General features: G+C 33.4%; 1 protein-coding gene across 1 annotated transcript in view; it reads right to left on the bottom strand.

Annotated features, from left to right (window-relative positions):
- BBS9 (Bardet-Biedl syndrome 9) overlaps positions 1–25,110 on the bottom strand; it is a 332,179-nt gene that overhangs the window by 185,588 nt on the left and 121,481 nt on the right. The window contains exons 10-16 of the mRNA XM_004677146.2: positions 23,443–23,624; positions 19,974–20,050; positions 16,377–16,430; positions 11,099–11,201; positions 10,029–10,133; positions 6,262–6,276; positions 1,224–1,364 (exon numbers count right to left, since the gene is read on the bottom strand). Of these exons, the coding sequence (XP_004677203.1) occupies positions 1,224–1,364; positions 6,262–6,276; positions 10,029–10,133; positions 11,099–11,201; positions 16,377–16,430; positions 19,974–20,050; positions 23,443–23,624 (677 nt within the window). The remainder of the gene's footprint in view (positions 1–1,223; positions 1,365–6,261; positions 6,277–10,028; positions 10,134–11,098; positions 11,202–16,376; positions 16,431–19,973; positions 20,051–23,442; positions 23,625–25,110) is intronic.

Below are 25,110 nucleotides of genomic sequence, written 5' to 3'. Positions count from 1 at the left end.
AATTTCTCAGAAGCACCAGTAAATTTGTGTTCAACATATAATTTCCAACTATTCATATATCACCAGGATAGTATAGGAAACACAAGGAACTAATACATTATGGAAAATGTTACAAATGTAGTCACTCTATCTTTTATAATTCATATTTTTATAAGAATCATGACAAACAGGAAGGGAAAGAAAAAGAAAGCAAATGGGAAAAGAGGAAAAAAGAAAGCAAAGGCATAAAATAAAACTATTTGCTAAATATTTCAAAATACATTCAAACTCAAAGTAGAGATTAACTATAATACAGCGCACTTAATTTTGGATATTTTTCATAAAATTATATGTAAATAAAGCCCTTAAAAATTTTTCAAATAATGAAAAATAAATTTTAAGCCCTTGAAGTAGTTTAATAACATAAAAGTCGACTTACCATACATTTCTAAACCTGTGGGAAATACTCTTTGTATTCTAAATCCTATCACTAATACAAGAGCAAAGATGTATCACATAGCCAACAGTGCTGAGTTTTAATGAGGGATTTAAAAGGGTTCATTTGATTCCCATATTTTTTTTAATTCACCCCATCACCAAGAAAATTAATAGATGTGACACATGAACAACGCTGGCTAATGAGACACTTTATCCAATCAGCATCACTATTTTATAAGCTACTCAGAAGGGAAAAAATGACACCACGAGAAAGTCACACCTTCACAAATTACCCCAAATAGTCACTGTCATATTCAAGCTTTAAAGATGAAGCACCTTCTAAATGATCATAGTCAGAGAATGAACATTCACCCCTCCAGCTGCCAGAGATAGAAGAATTACAAAGAACACCTATTTATGAGATTACTTTTCAGGGGCACAAGAATATAACTTTAAAAGGTCCATATCAAAAACCTTCAATGAAGATGAATAATAAATATTTACAATCCAAGTCAGAAAATTCCACAGTCTAAAAAGAAAGATTTGATGCTTTCATTTCTGAATACTGAAGCAAAATAATGATTATAATAATTTTAATCAAACTTAAAAGGTACACCTTATTACCTTGTTGATATAAGCTATGTGCCTTTGAACAAGGGAACAAGAGGAGAAAATCCTTGAGGCATTTTCATATTCTTACTTAACAATTATCTGATAATTACCCCATCATTATCTGCTGATGAGGGATTCCATTCTAAATTCTTAACATTTCTGATGTTACAGGCAAGTTACTTCAAAAGTCTTACCTGGAAAGAGACTGAGAAGACTAACTGGAGATTTGTTAGTATCGATTGTTAGTTTGTGGCTTGCAGTTTTTGAAGGCTGACCAGGAAGGCATATTAAATTCAGGGGAAGTCTAAATTTACACTGGATAACTCGAGGAATGCCTGAAATAAGAGAAATGCAAATTTTCAGATTCGACAAAATAAATTTTGGTCAAACAGATTTGACCAAAATTATTTGTATGACTAGAAGCATAACAACATATATACTTTGAAAGTCTATTTCCAGTCCATTTCTTTTAGTATAATTGAAATAACTGCAAAGTGTTCTCATTTTGTTACAGTCAAAAAGCACATAACCAAAATAAAGATCTATCTTCACTTAATAGACTGTTTGAATGATCACAGTTGAACACTATATAAAATTTACATACAGTTATATTGAATTACTAAGCTAAGATTTTTAATGAAGACATTCTGAGCTCCTGCCTCAATCCAAACTATAAACTAAAATGTTCTAAGAATATGAAATTTAAATCTGAAAGTCTCTGTAGGATCATATCTAGTAATTCCCTACTCCAAAAAGTTTTTAATCTTTAAATTTCCTATTCATTGAAGAATCAAAGTACATTAACAGATTTGAATAAGTTATGAGCAAACTGTGCCTGCGTGTTCTCCTTAAGTTGATGTCCATTTTATATATTAATATTAAGCACATTACTTTCAAATAAATTATATATTTTTTGAATCCATTTTACTTTATCACTATTAAGTGAGGTTCAACACAGCCATTCAATTGTCAAATTTTTCAAAATAAACTCAAGCTTACTTAAACAGGTTACTGAAAGAGTTTTATGCTTCAATTTAAAGTTTTTTTTTAAATCATTCCCCTAAATATTTCTATAAAGAATGAAACTAGAATGAAACTAAAACCAAAGCAAATTAGGCTCTGTGCTATAAATCTAGAAAAACGATTCTTCATGTTAGGTTGTCTTCCTATTATTTTAATATTCTATTTTCGATATAGAAACCTGTATCTTTATATACAAAATATAGAAATCTATATCTTTATATACAAAATATAGAAACCTATATCTTTACATATATGCCATAGAGAAATGGAAAACTTAAAATGTTCTATTTGGTCTATCGAACACATTGATTCCTTTGTTTCTTTGTAATAGAATGTGAGTGAGCAGCTTAAAAATAACAAAAGCAGACATGGTTGAACTTTGGATACATGATTCCAAGGCAGGATTCCTAGAATTAGCAATATATTTTGTTAAGGTCAATTCCATATCCAAGCTGGGAGTATACACTTCTCAGTACTTCTTACTCACTGGGATAGTGAGAATCATCAACAAAGGCAAGCATATTGATATATGAGGCCAATTAAATACTTTTTCAGGGCATGTGGAGCATATTTGTCATTCTCTTCCACATAATCTATTATCCATCAAATTTTACATAGCTCATTTTTGTTCATAACCAACAGATGTTAAATTCACTTCTCTTGGAATCTTAGAGATGCAAATTATAACTGGTGTCTCTTTAGAAAAATCCCAAGGCATTTATTTCCTGATATTCTGTGAGGCTTCAGAGCCATGTGTATTTGTACTTTACAATGATGAGATGTTTTGACTCAAAATATTATGGTAATGTGATCTAAGCTACTGCTCAAGCCACAACTATCAACATCACCACAAAAAAATTATGAAACATTTTTTTCCAGCTTCAAGGATATTTCATATATTCCCTATCTCTCTAAATTATGAAACTATACCTACTAAAGATGTTGCCTCTACATTATATAAATTATAACCTCAACTAAGTGATATAGTCTAGAAACAACAGGAAACTCAAACTATTTCCATATCTTTCATTTTTAATGAATAAAAAAACAAAAAAGTTTCATCCTGTGACAACACAAAGAAAAGGTATCTCCTATATACTTTCACCAAAGTTTGAACTAAATGTTCATACAAAATATGCCTGAAAATGTTCTCCAAAAATTATGCTATTATACAAACTGTAGTCTCCACTTTATACAAACGGTAGTCTCCACTCTGAACCAGGTACTGACTGAATTTGAGGTTAAAAAAAAATTAATCATGATCAAGAGAGGCCTATGTAACTGACTATACATTTGAAGATTACTGCCTAAAACCTCCTAGAACCCATAGTTAAAGAAACTGGGGTATATAAATGTTTTTGGAAATATAAGCAAATAGTTTGCAAGCACTAATAAAGCCAAGAAAGAAAATACATTATAACTCAATTCACAGTTCAGTCAGGTCAGTTAATGACAATATCACACACTTAAGCAACAGTCTGTAGTTGCTAAGATTTGTAGAACTCTTCCAGAATTTCTTTTTTTCTAGGAATAATAAACCTGCTTCATAGGACATTTGGAAAACATTACTTTGAAAAATGATGACACTGATACTTAATAAAGTGATTATGGTTATTTTTTTTAACCGATTGATTATGGTTATTTTTTAAACGAGTCAGCTTAAGAAGTTTTAGGGGTGGGGGGGGCGGGGGATTGGGAGGGTATAAAATCCTTTAGAAGGCAGCCTAAGGAAATGATATCTTTGAAAAGCAAATTACAATGCCAGTATTTCATATTCCTTCCCATCAAATTAAAACCCAAGCATTTCAAAGTAGAGTCTCTAGTACTTAGAAATAGAGTTCATCAGGGGCACATTTCCATTGAAATTAACATTTTCTTGGAAACATAAAAGGTATATTTTGCTATCATTTATACTTCAGACTGTAATTGTTTCTAAGAATCTGAAGCTAGATACATGCAGCTATGTGTAAAAGACATATAAATGTCTGCAAAAATGAAATAACACATTACATGTACTTAAAGACTTCTCAAAGTTGCTAGTAGAAAAACTTTCAACTTAGTGGAAAGATGTTAATTGATGTTCATTATGCTAACATCAAATGCCTTATATTTTCATTATGTAATTGGCAAAAAAAAAAAAAAAAAACCACCCAGTTTGCTTTGCATATCTGGCCTATTCAATTTCTGGGTTATGCCACAGAAAAAGAAAACTTTGTTATCTATAATACTCAAATACTGAACGATTCATTCATCAGACTGACTGCATTCTGAAATTTTTTACCAAATAAAATCACCTCTCCTTCAAATGCTTTCTACCTAGCCTACTATAGGAAATGGGTAGTCTCAAACACTATACTGCAATTAATCACAAAATTTAACAATTAGAAAATTCACATCAAAACCACTTCTGACAGAACAGTTTTTCCAGGAAGAGAATTCTAATTCTATCTGGCACACCCAAGAGTCCAGTATTACTGACAAAAAAGAAGTCAAAAGGTGATTTTTAAAAAGAACATATATGTCAGAATAGAATAACTATATATTACACATCCACAGAATGCCCTTAGAACTCTTTCCCAGGGCCTGCTAGAGTCATTTCATATTGAAAACAAGGAACCCCAAAGCAGTAGCAATGTCTGGTAGCCAGAACTTCCTTGATCCCTTCCTGTTATGTCTGGCTACGTACTGTGCTCCATCTGCTGCCATGTTTTACACTACCCATGTCATGTAACTTTAATGCAGAAATAATGGAGACTAACTCTTATGGGACAACATAAAACCTCACTTGCATTTTTTTTCCCACATGTGAAAGCAGGACTGCTTATCTACAATACAGCCAGAACAGATCAGGCCAATAAAATGAACCAGCCTTTGAAATTTGAAGCCTCTGTGTAAGTAAGATCCAAATGGCAACATAATATTTTCTTAAGTACTAAGTGAGGTTGAATATTTCATTTCTACTCCCTGAAGCTTAATTATAACTCTTAAACATATATATAAGAAGTTATCAAAACCAGCCTCAGCTTTGTATTGAAATGCTAAAATTCCCATACATCGATTTTTTTCCTCATGGCTGAGGCTGAATTTAGAGTGAGAAGAGGTAAATTTTCACTGATAAACCTTACTGATTTTTAAAATTTAATAAAGTATGTCATAAAGTACTGTGCAAAACCCTAGCAGCTGTAAGCAGTCTTATAATTAAAATGTAAATATTCACTATTAAAAATAGTTATTATTTAATAACCCAAATTCTAAGTTAACATTTATATTTCATCTATTAAAATATTTTCTCATACAAATGTATTTTCAACTCCCAGATACTATGCAACTCAGAAGTTGGTATCATCAAATTATATGAATAAATATTGCCAGTATTCTTTAAGTATTTTATTTAATTATTAGCAACTAATATTGTTATCTGAAATTATTTTAACCTATCTAATAAAGAGAAACCACCACATTAATTCCATATCTAGGAAGAAAAAATAATCACAGTGGAGGTATGTTTAAAGTGCCTGTCATGTACCCCAATATTGAACAATTGAAAGATGATTGCTGTACTCATATTCTCAAAGAGCTCAAAATCTATAGGGAAACCTAAGGAACAAACCTAATGAAATCCATAGTATGATAGGGAATAAAGGAGTCATAAAAAAAGGAATTGGGAGGTACAAAATGGGTACCAATTATCACTGACCCAAACAAGCTCAAGGGGTTAGACCCACCCTTCATAACATTCTCCCACAAATGCTAAACAAGACAAGGTATGTGTCCACAGAATAAAAACTTATGACATTCTCATCAAAGAAAGAAATATATATGTTGGTGCATATAGAAAACAGACAATTTAGAATTCAGTGACAAATCCATTTTTCCTCCGTAATATTTAAGTATAATAACAGAACATACAAGTAAATCACAAATGATTTATGGGGAAAAGTGGTCAAAGACACCTTTGTTTTCAAAAAAGTCATGGAGCTTCATTCTCTCTCATGATTCTCAAACAGCTAATAATGAATGACAAGTCTCTAAGAGAGGAAACATTTACTAGCCTCTCTCTACCAAGATCAAGGCACTGAATCAACAAAAAGAGGTTTCTTTAAATAGCAGTACTTAAAAATAGCTTTTTGTAGCACACTACCAAGTCAATTATTGAATAAAAAATTTCAGTTCTGAAATTCATTTTGTGCTAAGTATCGTCATACTTACCATCAGGATTTCGATCTAGCCATCAGAGGCAACACAAAATAGAATTAGGGGAGAAAGAATACAGCAAATGGTCAGTTGCACAATTCCAAAACAAATTTAATACACATCTGTTTAAAAATAGAATGTAGACATACATGTAAAAAAACATACATGATCTAGAGCCTATAGCAAACCAAAGTCAATTTGCAAATATGACAAAGAGCATTAAATACATAAAATACAAAAACATAGTATTTATAGTTAGTAAAAACTACTAAAGACTAATGTCCTTTTTGGTTAAAAATACTTCTTTTAACAATTTAAAAGCAAAGTACCTTAGAAAGTACAAGAAATTGATGCTGACCACATATAATAAAGTTCTAAAAATCCTCTGAGCAAACAGTATTATCAATACATAAGCCAGAAAATCTACTTAGCAAACTAAAACAACAAATATTGGAAACACTACTAAATAAATGTGAGCATCAATACAGGGGGGAGGGAGAGGGAAAGTGAATAAGACATCTCTAAATCTTATAAAACTAAGACAATCATACAGAAATACTTATAAAATGCACACATATCTAACATTGCTGAATACACTGATATCAGTTATACAATATTAAATGTTTTAAAAAAGTAACAGCTGATTATTTTTTTAATTGAGGTAACAGTGGATTATATCATTGCTTGTGTTTCAGAAGTACATCTTCGCCTTCAAGTATTATTACCACACTGTACCTAGTATCAAAACACGCAGAGAATACCACCATAGTCCACCATAGCCTCCCTCCCTATCTTGCTCTCTCCCAAGCCTTCTGAGAGCCTCAGTTCCATAGTCAGCCTTCTAGGATTAGTTCTTAGTTTGGCTTGATTTGATCCTTTGTTTGGTTTCTCTATATTGCACATATAAGTGATACAGTCCAATTTTTCTCTTTCTCCTTCTAATTTATTTCCCTTAGCAGAATCTTTGCCAGTTCCATCCATGTTGTCACAAATGGTAACAATTTATCCTTTTGGATAGCTGCGTAATATTCTACCAGGTACATATACCACATCTTTCTAATTCACTCAGCTGTTTGGGAGCACTTAGGTTGTTTCCATAATTTAGCTATAGTAAATAGTATAGCAATAAATATAGGAATTCAAGTTTTCTTTCAAATTTGTATTTCTGAATTCTCATATGCACATCTAAGAGTGGAATTATTTGGTTATCATATGGAAGATCCATTTTTAATTTTTGTTGAAACCTCCATACTATTTTCCACAGGGGTTGGGCCAGTCTACATAAACACCAACTGTGAAGGTCCCTTTTCTGCATACCTTGCCAGCAGTCATTCTGGTCTTCTTGATATACTTTGCCAGAGTATAAAATGGTAGCTCTCACTGTGATCTTAACTTGCACTTCTCTGATGATAAAGTGTTTTTCCTGTGCCTATTGGCCATTGTATGTCTTCTTTGGAGAAGTGCCCATTAGCACTTATGTTGTTTTTTTTTTTTTTTGGTTCTTCATTTTACTTTTGTTGAGTTGCATGAATTCTCTGTAGATCTTGGACATTAGCCACTTGTCAGATGTGTGTGAATATTTTCTCCCATTCTGTGTAGTATTGTTTTGTTTTGATGATAATTCCTTTCACTGTACAGAACCTTTTTAATGCAGCCCTAGTTGTTTATAGTCTCTTTTGTTTTCCTTGCTGCTGAAAAATGAATCCACAAAGACATCTCTGTAGTCTATGTTATGGAGTATTTTGCCTATGTTTTCTTCTATTTATTCAGGTCTTACATCCAAGTCTCATCCATTTTGAGTTACATTTTGTGTATGGGGTTACATACTGGCCTGATTTCATATTTTTGAATGCAGTTGTCTGTCCAATTTTCCCAAAAGTACTTACTGAAGAAGCTTTCCTTAATCCAAAGTGTATGCTTGATTCCTTTGTTGTAAGTTAAGTATCCATATAGGTGTATGTTTATTTGGGGCTCTCAATTATTGTCTCTATGTCTGACCAATATTTCAGTGCCATGCTGTTTTAATTATTACAGTAGAGCTTTTTAGTATAGTTTGAACTCTGGAATGTGGTATCAGCTCTCTTCCTCCTTTTTTAACAGGATTGCTTGGCTATTGGTTCCATATGGACTTCAGTAATGTTTTTCCATATGAGCATCAATAATGTTTGCTCTATTTCTCCAAAAAATGCCACTGAAATAATGATAGGCACTGTATTGAGTCTGTATATTTATTTATGTAAAATTGCCATTCTGACTATGTTAATTCTTCCAATCCATAAACAGGGAACATCTTGTTACTTCATGGTTATCTTCTACTTGTTTTAACAATGTCTTATAGTTTGCCTTGTAAATATTCTTCACCTCCTTTGTATTCAACCCTGGGCAAAGTCATTTTAATTAGGGTTGTTATGGTACTTTCTCTTACTCGTAGCCTACTATTTGCATATAGGAAGGTAACTGGTTTTTGTGATTAATTTTATAACTTGCCACTTTGCTGCAGTCATTTATTGCTTCATTGGTTTTCAGTATAGCCCATAGGAATCACTATGTACATGATCATATCATCCATGAATTATGATAGCTTTACTTCTTTCCCAATTAAGATTTATTTTATATTCTTCTCTTGCCTAATGACTCTATGCTTCCAATGTTATGTTGAATAATAGTGGTAAAAATAAATATCTTTGTCTTGTAACCAGACCTTAGTATAAAAGTTTTCAGATTTTCAACATTGAAAAATTAGCTATGGGTTTGTTATACATGGCTTTATTATATTGAGTTTTTTTGCATTTGTCCTCACTTTTTAAAGTATTCTCATTATAAGCAGATGCTTAATCTTATCAAATACTTTTTTCTGCATCTATAGATATGATCAAATGATTTTTAATCTTTAATTTTATTGAGGTGATGAATTACATTGATTAATTTTCAGATGTTGAACCATCCTTGTGTCCCTAGTATAAATCCCATATGTGCATGGTGTATAACCATTTTAACACATTATTGCATTCAGTTTGCTAAGATTTTGTTAAGGGAAATTTTGTTCATTAGAGAAATTGATCTGTAGTTTATGTGTGTCTATGTTATCTTTGTCTGGTCTGGTTTGAGTATTAGGGTAATGTCCTCACTGCGTATGATTGAAAGTATTCTCTCTCAATTTTTTGAAATGACTGATTATTCTTACTCTACAAATCCACTGATTGTCAAATTGCTACCACAAAAAAACCACTACACAGGAAGAAACAACTACAAAATTGTACCAAAGTAAATTGAAGCTTACAACAACCGAACATCAACTGAACATAATTTTTTAATTTAATAATGTCTTGATAAAACACAGATCACATTTCAGAGGATTTGTTCTTAAATATTTTAACATGTAAGACACAAAATTTTTATTTAATCACTAAAACAATGTCTGTAAGTCTGAATACTGTCTTAATGTCAGAGTAATACCGATCTTTTCCACTAATTCACACTAGTCTTTTTCTTGAGTTCCAATAAATGAATGATAGACACCATACTTCTAGTGGAAATGAAAATATATTTGCTATTAATTGAAAATATACAATCAAATTTTCATGTGGAAATCAGCTAAATCAACTATCACTAATGACTCAAAATATAAAATTGTGAAATAGACATACAATTTCAATTAATGTTAAAAAGAACACTAGTATTTTATGATCTGTTTTCCCATCTTTAAAACTTAAACATTTATCCCATAAACCCAATAAATTAAAAGGCATGATTATGTTTATAAATTTTCAAACAATGTTTACCTGTTGGCCTTGAATAAGAAACAACAGCATTTCCTTCCAATTCAGATGGCATATAACTTCCTTTCAGATAAACAGAAAAGGCTACTGTTCTGGTCATCTCTGGTTCTATGAGCAATGTCAAAGTATTATGTCACATATTATTGAACAAAAGAGATACAATAGTAAACACTGAGTGAAAAAAACTTGAAAGATAATTCGTAAATCATTTTAACAGGACCAATAACAACTTCGATCTAAGTGGTAGGAGGTAATAGGTTCTATGGAAAGAAATCTTACATAAGTTTTCATTCACAATATACCTACATTTTAGGGCTATTATAAATATCTCACAGAGATTCATTTTCTGATTAAACTTCAAAACAGCCCTGTAAAACAAATATCATTATCCCCTTTTGCAGATTAAAAAAACTGAGGCTCCAAGTAATTACAAAAGCAGCATGCCCAAGGTTACCTACTGAGTGTCAGAGCCAAGATTCAAATTCAGGCCAGACTCCAAAGCCAATATTCTTTCTTCAAACATTACTGATTCAATAAATAGGTCACCAGAGAAACACCAATAAAAAACACCTTCCAAATTATAGTATTTAAGTACAATTACAGGTCCAACTTGTTAAGGGAAATACAAGGAAATCTGTAATTACTTCAACTCAACCCTCATTCACTGAAAGTCCATGCTTGATGTTTATGGGAAAATGTATAAGCAAAACAATCAATGATTTCAGTAAGATTCCAGTCTCACTATTCAGACAAGAAATACAGTCATGAAATAAACACACTAATAAAGAAAATTAATAAAAAGAAACCTCATGCCTTAATAGACATCAAGTCAAAACAAAACATTAGCCTGTTGGGCCTCCCTGGTGGCACAAAGGGTTAAGCACCGCACTCTGAAGCTATCCACAACCAGGGAGCTCTCCTGTCTCAACTGCCACTCCCCTCAGCAGTGTGTTTCAGTACATCTGCCTGTCCAGTTCCCCTCTCTGTCTCTGGTGAATCCTTTCACCCCTGCATTTCTAGTCTGTACCCAGTTCTTGTATGCACAAATAAATAAATCTTTAAAAAAAATTTACCCATGGATTCAAAGGTGAACTGATCACAAGTCAACACTAATGGTGGCTGCACATAGACTGATAATTTGACTTTTTGCAACGATACTCGATTCTGCAGTGTGACCTAAAAAACATTAAAAATTTGTTATTAATATAAAAGTATATTTCATCCAAATTGAAAGACTATCACGACTATTTTAAGAATCACAAGCAACTAATCAGGAAATGTCATCTGAGAAAAAGTGAGTCATCACGAAATGTAACTACATAAGTAGTTCATTAAAATTTCTACCCAGTTAGAATTTGGCAAAGGAGTTGAACAGACTTTCTTCTAAAGAGATTCATAAATGGTCAACAAATACATTTTAAAATTCTCAATACCTTTCCACACTATGAAATACAAATTAAATTGATGAGATATAACTATATCGCCACTAAAAATGCAATAATCAAAAGGACAGATGAAAATATTTATTAGCAGGAATGTAGAAAAACTACAATAATCATAAAGTGCCTGTGGAAATGTTGAGACAGTCACTCAAGAGAACAGTTTAATAGTTTCTTTAAAAAGTAAACATGAAAAAGTAAACTATACAACCTAACAACTCCATGCCAGAAGAAATTAAAAGATGTGTACATCCAAATACTTATACACAAAGGTTCATTGCATTAGTCACAACTGCCCACAGTAAAAACAATTCAAATGTTCATCCAGTGGTAAATGGAGAAACAAATAAGTTGTATCCATACAATAAACAAGTATTTTATAATAAAAGGAAACTAGGTGCTGATACATACTACATTATGAGTAGACCTCGAAAAGGTTACACTAACTGAAGGAAGCCAGTCACAAATAATCATATATTCTATGATCCCATTTACATGAAATGTCCAGAACAAGCAGATCTATAAAGAAAATCTTAATACTTGCTAAGGGATGGGAGTAGGGGCAGTTTGAGGAGAGGAGAATAAGACAAGAAATGCCACTAATGGGAATATAATATCCTGGGGGGGGGGGGGCTTGAGAGATGTGGAAGGGGGAAAAAGGGGGAGTGAAATATTCTAAAATCATATTGTGGTGATGGCTACATAAGTCTGCAAATATATTAAAAATCATTTAATGATATACTTTAAATGAGTCAATTGTAAGTAATGCAAGTTAAACCTCAATAAAGTTATTTTAAAGTGGTCCATCAAAAGCAAAGGAAAAGCCTGCCTTCATGGCTGATGAGTAATTACAACCTGAAATACTATATGTGTTCATTTCTCTTTTCATATATAGAAGTGACATCATGAATTATTTGCCTTATCCAGTATCAGTATATTATTTTCACACAATTATTCTCTAAAGATTTCATTCTAGATGGATATTCACTACTCTAGATAAGTATAAAAACACTGTATATTCTTCCATGGCTTAACACAAAAATAAATGACATAATACTTGAAAATATCAAACACTGGAATTATGGACCACTTTATATCTATCTAAGCTGACTACAATTCCAAACTGGTTTTCTTGCTTGAGGATGCTCAAAAAGCCTTCTCACACCAATTAATAATGAATAGCAAAGAATGCTGGGGCAATGGAAATAGTGGGTTGGAAAGGCTAGAACTTCTCTCACAACCCTTAAGGAGAGACATACGGAGAATCGATCAGGCCCAAGTTTTCCACTGAGCCACAGTGCTAAATGGCATCACCTAGAGGTCATCAAAGAAGCTCAAAGATCCAACTTCCAATGGGCACATTGTTTGGATTTTGTCTCCAAAGTGGCTCAGCCTTTTTGGAGAGCTACCTTTGAAAGTGTTCATTCATATCCTGGTGTAGTAAGGCAGACTTAGCAAACTTCCCCGCCCATGTGCTAAACCAAATGAGTCACAATCTCTGGGGTAGACTTGAGTATTGATATTTCTAGTAGCTCCCCAGTGATTCGTGGGGAGAGTTGAGAGTCATCTTTGATGTGAAGCAGTGCAGTCTATTCAGTAGAAAAGGGAATACTTACTTTTTAAGAAAATTCTCTTAAGTAATAGACCTCTATGATCTACTTTTTAATTATATATGTATATATATGCATATGTGTGAAAGTATATACACATATACATATGTATGCATAAACATACAGATACATATACATGTTATAGAGAGAGAAGGAATATACAGGAATATGAAACTGAGCCACACTTTGTATATAGAGATAGATAGATAGATGTATATATAATTAGATTTAACAAATAGCTTATATTAATTTTAAAAGATGTAAATATTCTGTACAACTGGAAAATATATTAGAAATAAAAACTTTGACTATGTAAAATTTTTAAAGGACAATTACTGATGCAAATAAATAATAAAGACAACAAATGAAGAACAATGTATCCTTGACTCTTACTTTGTCAGTCCTGAGAATACTCGGCATGTCACAAAGCTTCCTTAATGATGTCTGACCATTATAAACAATGTAATACCTTTTTAAGTAAATACCATGTGGTGGTAATTATAGGAAGAAGAAACTAGATTTGTGCAACAGACAACATTCTTTCAAAGGGCTAGTTAAAAATAAACAGGACACAATTACATATTTTACTACTAATAATGTTAGTCTGAACATGTCTTAAATTTTTTTAAAAAATCAGTAATAATCATGAGCAGCTTTTTAATAGATTCTAATAAATTATGCACACTATCTCATTTAATCCCCACAGCTTTATTAAACAGGAACTATCACTATTTTTATTACAGAAGAGAAAATTGTAGCTCAGAGAGACAAATAATTTGCCCAAGGCGATTCTGATTATAAGCACCAGAATCACCACTTTAACTTCCGTCTGCCAGAATCCAGAAGTCAGGCTCTTAATTATGGTCTAGTCTCAAAATAACTGCAAATTAAAAAGTATTCCCATTTTACAGCTTAAAAACAGAGGTTCAGAGGAGCTAAATAAATGACCATGAAACCAAAAGAATTAAAAATCAGGAGCAGACATGTTTCATGAGAGTTCATTTTTGAAAGGGAAAATGAAAAGTCCTTTAAAAAGTCATTTTTTAAGACACCAGACATTCTGAATCAGCCTGGGATAGCCATGGGTATCTAGACAAGGATTGCACAATGTTACACTGTTATGAGAAGTGTTTGCATTTGGTTTAGATGCATGATTGGGATAGGCCAGACATAGATTTATTGAACCCCAACAATAGAAGAGGCACTTTTAAATGTAAATCAAGGAGATGTGTGATGAAAATAACTGCAGTAACAAAGAAGAGTTGTGTGTGAGCCAAAAAAAGAGTTAAAGACTTGGCTAGATCATAAACCTCATAGTTTCAGAAAAAAATAATTATAGAATATTGAGGGGAAAATATAAAATGTTAATACGAGAATTTTCCATGCTATATTCTACTTCTAATGAAATGAAATATGATCCTTAGGAAATAGAATACCAAATTTTTATCCTGGATATATAAATATGAACCCAAAGCCAGGTATGAACAAGCACTCTGCTTTGGGTGCCTGGAACAGAGGGTCACGCATCATGCACACATACTCAAGGTAGTCACATCTTCATTCACTTGGAACAGATGGAAAAATTTTCTCAATTAACTGGATTTATTACGATGGAAACCTGCATAGTTATATATCTTGGTTGTTGTTATAAAAGGTTATAAGGAGAGATTTATAGCAGAAATGTGTATAGAAACTGTCAGACATAATCAGGAAGTCATTGTGTCTACTGGCTGAGGCCAGTTGATTTTGTGCAAACCTCTGTGTTGCATTCTTTTTCAAGCTCTTGTAATGGCAATAAGGAAGAGAGTTGTGGCTTAGTCCTTCTAATATATAGTAAATTTCACTAATGAAGGTGAATTTCCAGTAGTGTCATGCCATCATTTTATGGTAACTAGTAGACATGAAAAACTAAAAGCTGCCTGGGGGGAAATGTGTATTTACTTATAGCAATAACTAATTGTTGGGTTTGGGGGGATAGGAATTAGTATGAGCAATGTTATCTGGTTTAGGTACAAGACTCCTTTTTGCAATTTATAGTGTGCCCCTGAATTATTATGTGTATGAGTCTAAACAATAGCAGTAAATAGATATAAAAAACATTTCACTACACAAAAGTCTATAGATCATTCTTGGAACTCTGCAGGGGTTTTTTGTTGTTGTTTTTTTTTTTTTGGTGTGTGTGTGTGTGTGTGTTTTCCTTAAGCATTTGATTTCTTGCCACTAATGCTTTTCCAGACTCAAAAGTATTAATGAGATAGAGCTTTTGATTGGGTAGGGGAAAGGAGACTGGAGAAAGACCACCCTTGTTTCCACTGGCAAGAAGCCAAAAAAATTAGTTTAGGGAACTGTTACAAGATTGGGCTCCCTTCAACTTCTACCAAAGATTCCCACACTTGGGCCACCCGCTAGAGCCAATGTAAGTGAACACAATTGGTAAAGCCTGGTACCCTGTCAAGGCCCTCCAAGGACAGCAACACATAATCTAAGAAAATAGAAAGCCTTGTCCAAGTTTTGACTAAGTGAATCGCCAAGATCCACAACTTTCCCTGGCTCCAAGGCCCGGGCAGTGATAAATATTTTCAGCTAATAACGTGCTGACTGATTACCACACTTTAATCTAACTGCCTTAAGAGGGTTCTACATTTGAGTTCTAGCTCTAAAAGTCTACAATAACAGGATAAAAATCTTAACCAAAACCACATCCTTCTTACTTTGTTTATTTAGTACTATCAATTTGTCACTACTCTACTTTGTGGCTTCTTCATTTAATATGTTCTTGCTATAAATAAATCCATTCAAAGTTAGTGTTATGGTAGACAGGTGACTGGGAATTTTTTTCAAATACACGCTGACATAATCATACATAAAAAAATTCATCAGCATTCATATGACTCCCCTCTGTGTGTGTGTGTAGATGTGTGTGTGTGCATATGTTGAAATCATGTACGTTGTAGAACTCAACTGGTTTATCTATTATGACTGGTGATAGCACATTGACTTTAGTTAAAAGGTTATTTTTGTTTCTAGAAAAAAAGACTGAATATTATCACACATTTAAATAATAGTAGGAATAAGTCACCTATTGCTTATATTATATACATATTGCTAAGAATGCAATTATAAACTTTACATACGTAGGTAACAATAAAGGTTAATATTCCCTTTCCAAGGCTAAGGAAAATTCACAAATTTCAGATGTTTATTTTACATTTCGCAAGTCACTGATAGGGTGACAACAATGAGAGATGTGATGAAATGCATAACATTACTTGCACATTACAGCCTAGAATCATGGACAATACCTTCACTGTGACTGAAGGGACAGGGTCAGTTCCCACTTCAATATCAGTAGCTTGCTGTAAAAACAGAATTTATAATGAAAGAAATGAAAGAATGATTTCAATATTACTCATCCACAAGCAAACAATATGGGTACAATATATACTTCCCACCACCAAAAGATGGAACTCATTAGAAAGGATGTGTCACTTAAGTGACAGACCAATGTCAATATAGCCATGTGAATGCTCTCATCTAGAAAGTCATGTGGTAATAATTAAAAAGCATTGCCATCAGAGAGGAAAGAAAGTCATGTATTTTGTGATCAACTACTCTGTTGCCCAATTTACTTAAATGTTGAAACTAATTGTATTAACTTGTCCTTTATATTAGATAGAAAGCCTCCCCATATTTCCCAATAAACATTCTGCCAGTCTTTAGAACTCTGTATTTTCATCTTGCAAAATGTATTTTCTAATATTAGTAATGAATCTTTTATGATAGAAAGATTGAGAAGCCTTATACCTAGAAAATAATAGGATGTTCATTTGAAGATGTGTAAACTTGTACCACTAAAACATAAACATAGTGTAAGGCAATATCACCTCAACTTAAAAAAATAAATTAAATTTAAATAAGTGCCTACATTATTTTTTTTTAAGATTTTATTTATTTATTCGTACAGAACTGGGGTACAGGCCAGAGATGCGGAGGGTGAGAGGATTCACCAGAGACAGAGCGGGGAGCAGAACAGGCAGATCGACGAAGTACACTGCTGAGGGGAGCAGCGGGCAGGTCAGGAGAGGTCTGCCACGCCATGTGGTCACCTCTGGGGCAGGCGGGAATCAAACTCATGCGGAAGTGGCTTTAGCTTCTTAGTGCAGTGCTTAACCCGCTGCGCCACCAGGGAGGGCCGCCTACATTATTTTTACTAGCACATATCATAAACTAGTTCACTCTTTGAGCATCAGACTGGTTTACTTGGTCCTATCTCCTAAAGAAATCGAAATAAAATATAAAAGAGAACATTTCTTTATAAGTGATGGTAAATTAAAAGGAAAAACATGCTCTCTCTAAAGCAGAATTAGAGTAAGGGATAACACATTTTCTAACAAACTCTTATCAATTCCCAGGGAACAATTAAGATCATAAATTATTATCAAACCAATGAATAGACCCACTGTGCTTTAAGTTAACTCATTTGAAAAAAAAAATTTTACTAAGAAAAACTAAATCATTTCTAAGCAATGGATATTGATACACATTACTCTGATGTGATGCATATCAGTAAGAGTTAGAAGATTCATGGTCTGTTTATAATTCCATATAAGTATATATATGAACTATATATATGAACTCTGATCCAACTTCTCAGTCAAGAAGATAGGATAGCAATGAATATCTCTTCTATTTTTTGAAAAGGTCCACACTACTACACTAATATAAATTATAACATTTTGATGTATGCTTTCATAATGATTCAACAGAAAATATTAAGCTGGGTTTTTTGCTCAAGTATTACCTAAAATCCAGAAAATTTTTACATTTAGCTGTCTGCAGATCTAGAAGAGAAACTAACATCTTCTGTTCCCTACTTTGCTCAATCTAGATACTTCAAGGATAGCACTGCTCTGGGACCATAAAATTATTGCCAGAGAGAAATGGCTATACAAAGATACTATGGCACCACAGTCATATAAATCACTGGAATAATGTTTTCCAATGGGAAGAATATGATACTCTCAAGAAGGAAAATATAGTAAGACAGGGAAAATGAAGTTGGAAAAAGACACCTTGTTAAGAGAAAACAGCACTCCAGGTTACCAATAGGGAAAGATATTTTACAATATAGTGCTATTACATAAGGCCTTTTCCTACAAAGATCAAAAGCTGCTAAAGGAGAGAAAGAGAATTCCTCAATGCTAATAGCCTATGTTTAAGAGAAGTTAGGAAAAAATTATATAAGCTGCCCAAAGGAAAAAAAGAATCATTTTTAAGGCAAAAAATGTGTGTACATTTGTCAGCTAACTAAGCAGAAATGTTCCACTCAGACTACACCCTTCAGGTAGAGTGAGAAATGGTGTGTGCTAAATGCTCAATGTTTAAAACAGTGCCTCTACTATGTGACTCAGCTGGGTGAATGTTTCTTTCATAGGTAGTTCTATTTCTTTTTTTTATGTATATGCACCTTACTGGACGATGGCAATGTTAATGTGATTTTTATCTCAGCTTAGGTTGGTTGTACCTCAACTAAGATTAATCTGTGAAAACTCATGACAACTGCATTTTGTTTTGATACTTAAATAGCACCATCATTTCTCAGGCAAAATTTTATGACATGAACTCCAAATACAGTAAAGCAGTGGATTCAATCACTTCCCTAACTGATCAACTTTTGATAAAGACATAGATAAACTTAATTGATTTTGTCTAAACTGCAGGCAGAGAGACATAATCATAATCTAACAAGTGCTTACAGGAGACTAAACAAGGAGGTTGGATAATATAAAGACAGATCCTCTTTTATCCTTCTTGATTTGGTTTTACTCATTCATTCATACAGCAAATGTAAACTGAGTACCCATTTGATATGAATGGTACTAAACTTATGGCAGTAAACTAGTAGGAGAATGCAGGTGGTAGTGATGATGAGGATAAAATAATGATGATGATGATGATGATGATAATGATAGAGGAAGAACTAAACTGTGATTTAATCATTAAAAATTCAACAAGTAATAGAGTCTCTTATTATTCCCATTTAGAAGTGAGAAAGGTTAAGAAAATTAAGTATTTTGTCTAAGTTACATAGATAGAAATGGGGCAAAAATAATACCCAGCCCAAGTGTACACTCCAAAGTTACTCTACCATCACTATCCTATTGTAGCAAAATTGTAAATTATGAAGCCTCATTATCTCATGAAATGTTCAACAAAAATCAGTATTATATATCTGATTTATCATTATCTCAATACCAGATACTGATAAGGTTTTTTAAAAAATGACTCTGAATAAAAGCAAGAAACCTTTCTAGTATTCTCTCTCCTTGCTACCCCACCCCCACCCTTTCTTTTAAATAGAAACCGTATCTAAGAAAATCCTATCTGCATAAAAGGCTAGAAACATTGTTTCTGGAAAGGCACAAACCCTAAAATTTGATCTTCCTAAATTTGATCCTCCCTAAGTTTCTATTTGGAGGCCTGCAAGTTAAACCAATAAATTCTGATTCCAATACATCAGAGTCCATCACTGTCATAAACTCTTAAAAATCTGCATATAGAGCGTTCTCTGGTGGCACAATGGGTGCAGCACTACGAAGCTAGCCACAGGCACTTCAGCATGAGTTCGATCCCTGGCCAGGGAGTTGACCCACATGGTAGAACAAACCCCTGTGTCGCTGCTGCTCCCCTCCGCAGTGTACTTCCTCAATCTGCCATTTCTGCTCCCCACTCTGCCTCTGGTGAATCCTTTCACCACCCCTGCACCTCTGGTCTGTACCCCAGTTCATTATGCATAAATAAATAAATCTAAAAAAAATATATCATGACTGACAATATTTTGTTTAAATATCTTTAAAAACCATTACTAATATTTTTTTTTAATCTGCAAATAGACCTACAGAAACTGAATCAAAGTTAGGAGAAACCATGGCAGAAACTTTCAAGTCATCTTCCCTCTCGATCATGGGCCAAACACCTGTAATTTAAAAGGGAAAAAAATGATATTTAATCACCAAGTTAAATCTGCCATATATAGTTTTTATTAAGGTTTACCTATATCATACATCAAAAAACAACCCCATAAAAATACTTACAAGTGAAGACAACTAATCATTACAGAATTAGAAATTTGATGTTAACTTTTCCCCTCTCTAATATTATAAAGAAAAATTGTCTCTTTCTCCAATGATACTAGCTAAGATGTCACCTACTGACACATTAGTGATATGTCCTCTCCATAACTACTGGCACAATTAGTCAACATTTTTAAAGTTAGTTGGCTATAACTATCAAAATCTAAAAGATATACATCCTGTAAAACAATAATTCTACTCCAAAGCAATTTTATAAGACAGGCCAAAGGAGGTTTTCTGCTGCTGAGACAGAGCGAGAAGAAGGGAGAGAGGGGGAGAGAGGAAAGAATAAGAAGGAAGGGAAGAAAAGGAAAGAAAAAGAAAAGAAACGAAAGAAACAGAGAGGAGGAATGAAAGTCCCTGGTGACAGTGGAACTAAAAAAACCAACCTTGGAATGGCTCATTGCTGAGTTCCTTTTCTACAGGAAAGGAAAAACCTCTGCCTTGTTTAAGTCACCCTTATTCTGTTCTATGTACCTATACATCACCTGAAGTAAACAGCTTCTAACAAAGTCACCAGGTACAAATGTTTCTAGTACTCAACGGTGAAGGCAACTTAGACATACTTCACATGCAGATTTTCTCTTATATGCCTGAAATTTCAAGCCCTCTCCTTTCCTGACAATACAACTAGGTGGAAGTTTCTCTCAATATCATACTCATTCCTTCATGTCCACCCAGGCAGAGAACATGATCAACTGTCTAAATCATGAGGAAAATCTGTCCTTGAAAGTGCCACTCACAAATGTTGTTGACTGCTGGAAAAAGGAATACTAGGCAGGTTTCACACTAATGAGCTGAGCATGAAAAACTTCAAATCCATGAGCCATACAGAAATTATTAGTATAATTTCATGCTTACAACATACATTCCTCATAGAACTTACACACATAAAATCAGCTTCAAAAACACTTTTATTACAGAAGATAATATACACCATGTGTACAACAAAATGTACTCTTAAAAATAGCTCTACATTTTGCTGCAACTCTTGCTTTGAAGAAAACAAAAAAAAATGTTTTAAGTACTGAACATAATCCACTAGACTGTGAAATATTTTTTGCAAGCTAAAACCCACTGTACTGAAATAAGTGGCATTTAAGTGAATAATAAGGTCATCAAAAAGTTCGATTTTAACTTCTCATGATCTATATTGAAATGATTTTATAGGATGGCAGATATTTGAAGAAACAAATACACCAGTCTTACATAGGTATAGAATACTGTTTTCACATATTTTGAAAAGAAATTGTTTCTTGAAGTACCACTGTTTTACATCCCTGCAATTGTTTTGACAGTATAGGCACACTCACAGAAGTACCCACAGTCCTCCACCACTGCCCTCCGCTCTCTCCCTGCCCGCTCACTCAGTCCCTCCCTCTCCTCTTCTCCCTGACGCTCTATGTTGAGCTTTCGAGGGTTGGCTGTAAAGTTTGCCTTTGTCCAACCCTTTGTTTGCTTTCTCTATATTCCACATACAAGTCAGAAATAAAATAAATGATATTTTTTTGTTTCCCTATTTTATTTTTCAGTAATAAAACCAAATGATGGTTGTATAGAGGGGCAAAGAATTTCAATATTAACTAAAATTTGACAAATTTGACTAATATTAACAAATCCTACCCAGGCCTAGGAGTACATCCCCGGGTTCATTAATAGTTGTTGTAAGATACACATAGGGTGAAAATAGCCCAGCCTTCTCACCTATAACTACCCAAAAAATAATTCCCCTGTAAGGGATTTTTCTGAGAAATGTTTTGCACAATTAAGTGCTAGTCAAATTATAATAGTACACTGATTATGAAAGGGAAAGCTCTCAAGACTCAAAATTTCAAGTGAAATACAATGCCATTCATTAAAGAATTATACATTTTTTAAAAGTGATTGCTATTAGGATCTTTTTCTTACCAGTCTCTAGCAACTTTATAAAAGTATTAAAAGGATAGAAGAAACAATATAAAGTTATGTCCCTCTGAATAGTACAGAATATAGAATGTAGGATATTTTATAAGCCATAAAACAGTTGTTTGTATATTCATAAGGAAAAACTTGGAGTGAAAAGCTACATTAAATGTATTTAATGAACTCTGGAAACTTTGCTTCATATATATGTCACTCTTCCCCAGTTACAATTTTAAATGACAAAATGAGACTTATAATTCCATTAATACTAAAAACAACAGTATCAAAAGTATAGATTACATTATATCTGTCTGGGAGAGTGTTGACAACAAATAGATTTTTACATACTTGGGGATATTAAAAGACCTAATTTTTACTAGCCTACTTTCAAAATTTTCTTAAGAGAATGTGTGAAGGCAAAGACAATGATTTTATCTTAATTTAATATTTTTAGATATATCAGCTCAATTTTCCTGAATCCATCTTGTAATACAGACTCAAAAAACATAAATTTAGGAAAGTGATTAGACCAAGATTAAGACTGGTACCGCTGTTTTGGTTGGCTTCTGATGCTTTGCTTCTTTTATTATTCCTACTTGTTTTAACATTTCTTTTATGTGAAAATCATCCATATTTTTTCTCACTACAAAAATACTTTTACCTGACCCTGAGAAGAGAACTTAAAGTAATGCTTTTCACATGTCCAACTCCAACTGCAGGATTGGTGTTTTGTTTCTCCTTTTAATTTACAATAAAATTATACCCTTGTGAATCCGAAAGTAAGATAATATTGAGTTATCCAAAACTCAGGAACTGAAAATCTCATCAGTCTCTGAGCCATTGGAAATCAGCATACCATAGGTTACACTTCATTTGGATGGCTAATTAACTACAAACATAAATTATGTCACTAAGCAGCAAATGACTGCTTTTTTAGTAACAAAGTGGTAAGTCATGCTCTGCTTCTGGTTCTTTTAAGAGGAGCAACCAAATCGTTGTCACAACTATTGCAAGTTAATAAATGACCATTTTAAACTTTAAAGCTTTTCTCAAGGCCTGAGAGTACTTGTGTTTTCTTTGGGTTTAAAGAGAAAATCTAGATAGCACCATCCCTGAAACACATGAAGAAAAACATTGTTAAAATGGATATATTTTACAGATACCATAAAAACAAAGTACACAGACCCATGTGCTAAAGAGTCACCTTGTTTTTACAAATATGACTTTAATTCAGTGAAGAAAACTACCTCATACAAACAAAACACTACCCATATACAAAATCATATGAATTTTTACACTAAAAGCAAATAAGAAAAAGCTGCCAATGAGATACCTTGTGATTTGTTAACATCTTTGATGATTTTTTGAAGTTCTTTCAATTCTTTATCAAGTTCGCTGTAGTTTATTTCTCGAGCTTCAACTTTTGGAGCTTGGAACAAAGAAGGGTCTGTCCCCAGGTATGAACACTGCAAGTGACCATCATCACTCAGAGTGACTATCACTCCCTTTAAATTACTAAAATAAGAGAAAATGAGATATAATTAAAAATTTATGTGGATTTAGATTTGACCGACTACATTTTTATTCAGTTCAGTGTCAACATACCATTAAGAAAATGGCTATATGAAATATCTGTTTCTAAAATTTTACTTCAAAGACTCAATTCAAAGGTTTCAAACATGATTTATAGTTATACAACTATTTCCAATGCTACAATTCATTACAGGAGGGAAAAAAAGCCTTCACAATTATTATAATAACTGCCATATTTTGGAAGCTAACTACAGGGTGAATTTTGTTCTAAGAGCTTTTCATAGCTGTATCATTTAATCCTCACTCCAGCTACCACTTGGCAGATCCATAATCAGCATGTGAACAGCACTTGTGGAGCTACAATGGCTCGAGAGCAGGCTTCTGGCTGGCTGGAGACCAGGACTGAAGCACAGGGGTGACGACAGGACAATCCAACAGAACAGCAGAGAAGGGTAATGGAGTAGACTTGGGAGACCTTGAGGAAAAATGTGCTTCCCTGCTCTTTTTCTTTGCATCTTCTCTAAGGTTGGAATTCACATGTACCCTTTAAACCCAAAGGTACTCCCTTTCATTTCCTTTATACACCCTACTACTCAAGTGGTCCCTGACCTATTTGCTCTATCGTCTCACTCTTAGATAACAGCATCCCATTTTCTCTTAGTAGCTCTTTCTCCAGCACTCTTTGCCTCTGTCCATTCACTCTTCCTTCTTTCTTAGGCTCCCTTACCTCTGCTTTACTCTAGTCATAATATAAAAATTATACATAATTTGAGCATGTCATTTTTTTTAAATATTTATTTATTGATGCATACAGAACTGGGGGACAGGCCAGAGGTGCAGGGACAGTGAAAGGATTCACCAGAGACAGAGTGGGGAGCAGAACAGGCTGACTGATGAAATACACTGCTGAGGGGAGCAGTGGGCGGGTCAGGAGAGGTCTGCCGCGCCATGTGGGTCACCTCTGGGGCAGGCAGGGATTGAGCTCATGAGGAAGTGGCTTTAGCTTCTTAGTGCTGTGCTTTAACCCACTGCACCACCAGAGAGGGCTCAAGCATATCATTTATTAAATAAAAATTGTTAAGTTTTCCTGAAAATGATGTAAAAAGTAGTTGAGCTGAACATTGTGTTTGCCTCCTCCTCGGCTTGCCCAAAGGCAAAATAAAGTCAACGGTATCATAGTCATTTTAAGCTTATGCATAATAAATTTGTTTGTTTGATTGATTTTTTTAATGTTATCTAGTGGCCTAGATTTTAAAAAAAAAATTGATCTCTGACCCTGTTGTACAGGTGCAATATTAATTTAAAACAATAGAAAACCTGCAAGAGAAAATAACTTGGAAAAAGTGTTTTTATTCATCTGAACAAAAGAAGATAAAGAATATAAGACTAGGCTTTATTCAGAATGAATAATAGTTTTTATAACTCCCCAATTTTGGGTCCTGGCAAGTGGTCACTTCATAAATCTAAA

The sequence above is a fragment of the Condylura cristata genome, unplaced genomic scaffold (genome assembly GCF_000260355.1).
Source record: "Condylura cristata isolate star-nosed mole 26May11 unplaced genomic scaffold, ConCri1.0 scaffold00005, whole genome shotgun sequence".
Classification (NCBI taxonomy): Eukaryota; Metazoa; Chordata; class Mammalia; order Eulipotyphla; family Talpidae; genus Condylura; species Condylura cristata.
The sequence above is the reverse complement of the archived record's forward strand: the minus strand, read 5'-3'. Positions and strand labels throughout refer to the sequence as shown.